The 7,720-nt window shown below is 38.5% G+C and overlaps 1 protein-coding gene across 1 annotated transcript in view; it reads right to left on the bottom strand.

Annotated features, from left to right (window-relative positions):
* LOC107710791 (PR domain zinc finger protein 16-like) overlaps window positions 1-7,720 on the bottom strand; it is a 19,805-nt gene that overhangs the window by 1,382 nt on the left and 10,703 nt on the right. The window contains exon 10 of the mRNA XM_016515642.1: window positions 2,897-3,118. Coding sequence (XP_016371128.1) covers window positions 2,897-3,118 — 222 coding nt within the window. The remainder of the gene's footprint in view (window positions 1-2,896; window positions 3,119-7,720) is intronic.

Here is a 7,720-nt window from a genome sequence, read left to right as displayed (position 1 = left end):
CAATGATTAGGTAGAAAGAAAGCTGCAGTTTTATTAACATTTTCCCCACATCAATTATTGCAGGAATTCCCAACCTTTTCATTCAAAAATTGTAAATTTCTACAAAAAAGTACCTTCCCATAAATATAATACATTTTATTTTAGCATAATTTCTGCATGCATAATAACAGATTGCTATTTTAGTGTGTACATATTTTAGTGTCTGTGTATATAAATACACTAAAATAACTAAATCTATTATTGTTCATTATAGTATACTTAAACTATACTTGTTCTCAAAATATGCCATTTTATTTTATTTTGTCTTTTGTAAAGACAAAACTAAAAATAACTCCCCCCAATATGTGTCCATATTCATAAGATGGTCTTCGACTGTCTTTCCTTCTCTTGACGTTTGCGTGACTACGTACAGCAGATGTGGGCTCATGGCATAGTAGCAGCTCTCTGGAGCAGGTACATTCACATACCTGTGTTTTAGCCTGCCTGAAAAGTGTTTCTTTCAGCGCCTCCGACTCTACCGAGGTGCTAAAAATGTCTTTAATGTCATAGGGCTCCTCGCCAGCCTTATGGAACTCCAGGCCTTTGGGGAAACCAGGCAGAGGATCCAGATCTAACAGGCCTGCATCCTCCTCAATACACCTGTACCGGAGGGCCTTTCGCACCGCGGGAACCTTTTCATAGTACCAGAACTAATTGTGGAACTACCCACTTTTTGGCGTTTTCGCACCGCCGGAACTGGGTGCGATTTTAGTACCGGACTGCCTTTTTCGAGAACCAAATTAGCTCCTACTCCGGAGCAGGGTCTAACCTGCACAACTCGTACTACCCGTGACGAGAGTCAAAAAAACTTACACAAACAAAACCAAATTAAACCCTGCGGCTCGTTACGATACATTGATGTGTAAAGACACGAAACGATTGGTCTGTGCAAGAAACTGAACAGTATTTATATCGTTTTTTACCTCTGATTCACCGTCAATGTCCGAACTGTCTTGAGCCACCTATCTCTCAAATGGACCATTAGGGCCTTTCGCAACGCGGGAACCTTTTCATAGTACCAGAACTAATTGTGGAACTACCCACTTTTTGGCGTTTTCGCACCGCCGGAACTGGGTGCGATTTTAGTACCGGACTGCCTTTTTCGAGAACCAAATTAGCTCCTACTCCGGAGCAGGGTCTAACCAGCACAACTGGTACTAATCGTGACGTAAGTAGACATTGATTGGCCAAACGCGTATGAAAACGCCCTCACCCGCCATTATTTAAAACGCCGTGTAAACACTGTAAACTTTGTGTCAACTTATTTCGCAAGTATGGAGAACAGCGATAGATGGACGGACGCTGAAGTGCAGGCACTTGTAGCAAATGTAGCACTGCCAGTTGTCGTTGTAGATTCTTAGTCCTCCTTTCCGTTCTTTCAATCGCTTTACGTATACGTCGACTTTCCATGTCCATTATTGTGAAACCCGTGAGAAACAACAAAAACACAGTTCCGATCACTGCGTCCTCCATCCTCCTGTTGTTAATGTTGTTTTTCTTTGTTTCTGTTGTTGAACGCCGCGCACAAATGACGTCGCTGTCGACCGGCTTACGTCACTTCTTAGTACACACTGTCGGCGCGAATGCAACCCTTTAAATGGTACTGGGAAATAGTTCGCGCAAAATCGTCCCAGTACTTTAGTACTGTACATTTAGTTCTGGAACTAAAGCGGTGCGAAAGGCCCTAATGACACTCTATCTACAATCTCAATTAGGAGTTTAATTAGAGGTTTAATTTGGTTTTGCTTGTGTATATTTTTTTGACTCTCAAAGCCGTGATTCCCATTCACTTCCATTATAAGACTGACAGACTGCAACGGTTTGTGTTAAACATCTTTGTTTGTGTTCTACTGAAGAAACAAAGTCACCTACATCTTGGATGCCCTGGGGGTAAGCAGATAAACATCACATTTTCATTTTTGGGTGAACCATCCCTTTAAATGAACACTCAACCAAAACTTAATTTTTGCATTATAAAAATTTAACTTTACGAGTTTATAATTGAGTGAAAAGTTTGGAATAATTATTTTTGTTTTGATTTGATGTTGTTTGAAAGAAATATCTAATTCTCACTACTATTTTAATATATTTTAAAATCACATGATCCTTCAGAAATCACTCTAATATGCTGATTTGCTGCTCAAGAAACATTTATTAGTGTATTATCAATGTTGAAAAAAGCTGTGCTGCTTTATTTGTTTGGAAATCATGACACTTAGTATTTTGATTTACATCATTTGTTTGAAAGAGAAATATTATAAATGTCTTTTCTTTCACTTTTGATCAATTTAATGCACCCTTGCTGAATACGATTTATCACAGGAATAAATTATTATTATAAATTAATTTTATGTAAATTCTAAATAACACAAATAAATTCATTTAAAAATATATTACAGTAGAAAACAGTTCTTTTAAATTGTAATAATAATTATATAATCATCATATTGCTGTTTTACTGTATTTTTGATTAAATAAATGCATCCTTGAGAGCATAAGAGACTTCTTTCAGCAACATTATTTTTTTATAATGCAATTTTTTTTACTATAGTGTACATACAGTTTATATACACAACATTTAAAAGTCAAATTGCAAATTTAAATAATGATAATACTATTATCATTAATATAAATATATTATCATTATGAGCTTACACTGCTCATACTGCTTTCTTAAAGTTAACATAAGATCAGAACTGACCCTCCTAATGTTTCTGATTTGATTGTTTTATTGCTTTTTTTTTTGTATGTTGCAGTAAAATATATATTTTGCTCGTATGATAGTTGAGTGTTCATTTAGATAGAGTTGCCCTGTTTAAGCCTTTCTCCAGTAAACAGACAGATGTGTTTTTCTGACCTGCGCGTGTGTTCGTAAGACATAGGGAGAGGGGTGGGCTCCTCGTCCTCGTCATAAGTGCCCTGCACCATAGTGACGGGAGAGGCCGTCTCGTCCTGTGACTTTTCTGTCAACGAGCCTTCCTCATCTTCATCATCTCCCTCCATCTCCTCATCTTCCTCCGCCAGTTTTGAGGTGGCATGAGTGTGACTCTGAGGCTGATCGTCCTCCGTCTGCTCTGGCCTGTAATCACAGTACTCATTTAGTTTTACATGACCATTTTCATCCTCGTTTTGATGATTTGAATTCAACAGGCTGATTTTACTACTGTACCTTTAACATCTCTACATGTAAACAACATCTGTTATTACTGGCTAAGTTCTTTGCAAATAAAATGAGTAAAAACACCAATTTGAATACTTTGATTTTGAATACTAAATTTTTGCTGATATGTAAACAGGAAAGGTCACAGCAAAATTATTTTTCTTAATCGTTATTTTTGTCATATATGAAATATCTCTACATGTTTTCAGATAATAAGAATTCGTATCTTATTATACCCATTTTCTTTTCTCATGTAAATTTAAGATACTTAGATATTATACTGGAAAACAGAACCAAAATATAAAAAATTTAAACAGTGTGATTTCTGAATGACCCATTTGTGCAGTTTAAATTTCATAAATTGTGTGGATGAATTTGCAAACAATCTCTGCAATGTAAATGTTATGCTAATGTGACTACATAGTAGAGCCCGACCGATATGGGTTTTTTGGGGCCGATACTGATATTAGGTAGTAAAAAAAAGCCGATATCGATATATCGGCCGATATTCTTTGTGTATATTATAGTACAGTACCAGTCAAAAGTTTGGACACTTTCCCATTCGTGTGTCCAAACATTTGACTGGTACTATATATAGAATACAGTATATACAAAAACAGAATATATATACATAAACACATTTTTTGCGATGATCACTCAAATGTGGTGATGAAACACTTATGACAGAGATACGTAATGGAGACAGGGCATTTAACAAACATATTCGCCGATACCGATATATCGGCGACAGGCTAATATCGGCCGATTATATCGGCAAATGATATATCGATCGGGCTCTACTACATAGTACATCAAACTGATTTATTTAAAAAATAAAATACTTTTTTTTTCACCATGATATGTCCCCTTTAAAATATTTAGTTCTTATAATGACCTTTTTTCTGTTTTTGACTGAAACAATATCCTTAGCAGAAGGAAGGCTCCTGTCTTATGTCTTTTTGTCTGCATTTCGGTGTTTCTTTTTCATGTTCAAAGCTATCATCTTGCTTTTTCCTATCCAGTTTCTATCAACTTGGGAATTAAGCTTGAAAAACCTTTCAACTTAAACAAGAACTAACACACATACACTAAAAGCTTCCTCTCTGGAAACTTTGCACAACATTGCACATTTTGGAAATTCCTTGACCGAATTTCTAATGGCCGCTGGCGATGAGTTTTTATGTCCTTGGGCAATGGAGACAACTATGACATCTAACCTCCCAAAACACCGGATAAAATAATAAGCTATTTTCACCCTGAGAGTCCATTGCAGTAATTCTCTCATCATAATCTGACTGCCAAATATCAGTGCTGTGCTGCTCTCTGGGTTGCCATCCATCATTTCGGACTGGGCAGTAATTCCCCTGCCTGGCCAGAGCTCGAAAACACAGATCCACGAATGACAAACACACCGATTTCGCAATTAATGACAGATGTTTCTTGCGAGCATGGCAATGATGAATTGGCTAATTTCAGAGAGGCGAGACAGAGCGAGCTAGACAGGTCACGAGCAATCATCATGGTTTGTCTCATTGCCACCGAGTTCCAGAGAAAACGCTTGTTCTGCAAAGCAGCTATCAGCACCGCGCCGTTCCACTACCTCTCTTTTTCCAAACCTTTCAGCTTATGATATCATTGCGCGCACTCCTCCAAAGTCGCTTTGACTTCAACGCTCTGAAACTGACTTCTATTGAGCCAGACGAATGTCGAGTGGAAGGAGGAGGGGGTCGTAAGGTGGGTGGTTAAGCTATGTGAGGTGTAGACTTACCAAAGCCAAAAAAAAAATAACAAGAAGAACGGCTTGTTTCCCATTTTCCATCATGCTTAAATATCTCATAATCAAATTTGCCCTGGCCTGAGAGAAAGTCCATGCCACGTGGGAGACAGCAGCGGTCCTGCCACAGACCTGCGCTTTGTCTCTCAGTCTAAACATGTCAGAGCGCTGTTTGCGTTAGCTGCAAGGAAGGGGGGTCCGTCAATGCAGCGCACAGATAAATGTCTCAGTCTGAGGGTCCCCTGATAGAGCTAAACCTGCAGCCCCCTACAGACTGACAGTCAAACTCAGTCAGAGAGACCAGACGCTCTTTGAAACACTATTAACCCAGCTGCAGGGAAACCCCCATCATGCACCTCTCTATATGGTGAAGTCCGGGAGAACAGATCACGTCTTTTTCCACTGCCATTCACGGAGGAAAAGAAAGGAAGAGTACCTGAGTTTCTCTTTCATAGCTCATTAGATTTAATGAAGCTCTTCATTTAAGTATCGACTTTGTCTCAGATGTTTCTCCTAACATTCCTTGGGGGTAAAAACTGTTGACGTACAGTGAAACTATAAGGGGCCATTCATACCGAATTCCACTGGATTTTTCACTCCTCTGTGCTGCTTTTCAATTGTTTTTTTATAGAAACATGCTAGATGAACGTGTTTGACTGTTGCACTCACTCATATCTCGTCCATGAAACTGCTTTCTAAAAAGTTAAACTTGTGAAAAATGTGCTCTAGAGCTTGCTTTTTTTTTCATTCCACCACCCAAAAACATGTTCTGTGTGAATGACCCCTTAAAGGGTGACATCGGTGGTTCAACTGTAAAGTTACGAAGCTACGAGAATACGCAAAGAAAACAAAAATAACGACTTTATTCCACATTTTCATCTCTACTGCGTCTACTACTTTGGACGCGCGTTCACGACAGTATCATGAGTGACGCAGTAGAGACGAAAATGTGGAATAAAGTCGTTATTTTTGTTTTCTTTGCGTATTCTCGTAGCTTCGTAACTTTACAGTTGAACCACTGATGTCACACGGACTACTTTGTCCATCATCTTGGTACTTTTCTGGACCTTGAACGTGGTAGTTACATTGCTGTCTATGGGAGGGTCAGAGAGCTCTCAGAACTCATCAAAAATATCTTAAATTGTGTTCCGAAGATGAACGGAGGTCTTACGGGTTTCGAACAACACGAGGGTGAGTAATTAATGACAGAATTTTCATTTTTGGGTGAACTAACCCTTTAAGCTATAAAATTAAGTAGGATTGCATGAATCAGATGGTGTCATGTCTCATTTAAGTAACACTGTCTCAGATGTTTCTCATAAAATTCCTTAGTAGAAATAATAGTAGACTCAAATTAGACAACAATGAACACAGTAAGATTACTTAGCTATAAAATTAGTTTGGATAGCATAGCTCAGCTAATGGATTTCTCAATTATGTCTCATTTATGTATCTACTGTGTCAGATGTTTCTCCAGCAATTCATTGGGAGAAATAAATACAGAGTATATATAGGTAAATATATAGGTTATGTCTCATTTGAGGATCAACTATGTCTCGAATGTTTCTTCAAGAATCCCTTGGGAGAAATACAGATAGGGTCAAATAGGACAATTGTTTATTGACAAATGAGACAATTGTTGTATTTATTAATTAAATTATTTTGGATAATATCGCTCAGACGAATGCTCTCAGTTATGTCTCATTTGAGTATCAATTATGTCTTAAATGTTTCTCTGAAAATGCCTTGTATAGGAGCAATACAAAATAAGGTTAAATGAGACTAATTTTACCATATTTGTATAGCTCAGATAATTGAGTTCTCAGTTATGTCTCATTTAAGTTTGAGACATTGTTGAAATAGCTTCTAAAAACTCAAGAAGGGACACATGTGAGACTTTAGTCTTTTTCTCAAAAGAACAGCCTGAAAAGCAGGAGACTTTACCAAATTCTTCATTTTTATGTTTTTAATCCCATTGCTTTATAGGAGAAACAAATGAGATATGACATTGTATATTATTTCCTTTAAAGTCAAAAAGACAGAAGAAGGTAGAAAGGTATTCTGAAAAGAATAACAACTTTCCACCATGCATGCAGACTAGCTGCACAAGAGTGACAGAAAGCGAGAGGGAAACGGGCAAACGACGTCATGAAATACGACGCATGAGCGCAGAGGGGAATGTTGCAGCTGCCTGTCCATTCGAAGCGGGTGTTTCTGTGAGGGCGATTTGCAAGGAGACAAAACAGAGCACTTATTTGAATTACAGATATTAAAATGCCAGGCCTGCTTGTACGAGTCAGGACAGGACTATTGATCCCAGATGGCAGTGTGAGGTTTCGGCCCACGCCAGAGCTTTAAAGTGACGAGGCAGAGGCATCGGGTCTCTGGTGGAGTGTGGAGGAACCGAAAAACTGAGGAGGAACATTACGTGTCTAAAAAAGAATTCGTGTTTTTGACCATGGATCTGTTCGTACGCATTTGTCTGTGTGAATCAGACTGCGCTGCACCTAAACCAAACTCTGAAGCAACGTGAACCTGGCCACACACCGACAGTTGTGCTGACGGTTCATGAATTTGGCAGTAATGAGCTTTTGTTTGGTGTTTTCATAAGCCGATGGAATGTGCTCCCTGATGTGTATCTGGCTGCGCTTAATGCAGAACAGAACTCAACAAGGTGAAATGACGCATTGAGATGCCCCGACTGAAGGCGAAGTCTGTAATGGGTGCCGCCACACACACACACACAC

The sequence above is a fragment of the Sinocyclocheilus rhinocerous genome, unplaced genomic scaffold (genome assembly GCF_001515625.1).
Source record: "Sinocyclocheilus rhinocerous isolate Xijiao unplaced genomic scaffold, SAMN03320098_v1.1 scaffold1048, whole genome shotgun sequence".
Taxonomy (NCBI): Eukaryota; Metazoa; Chordata; class Actinopteri; order Cypriniformes; family Cyprinidae; genus Sinocyclocheilus; species Sinocyclocheilus rhinocerous.
This window is presented reverse-complemented; position numbering and strand designations above follow the sequence as displayed.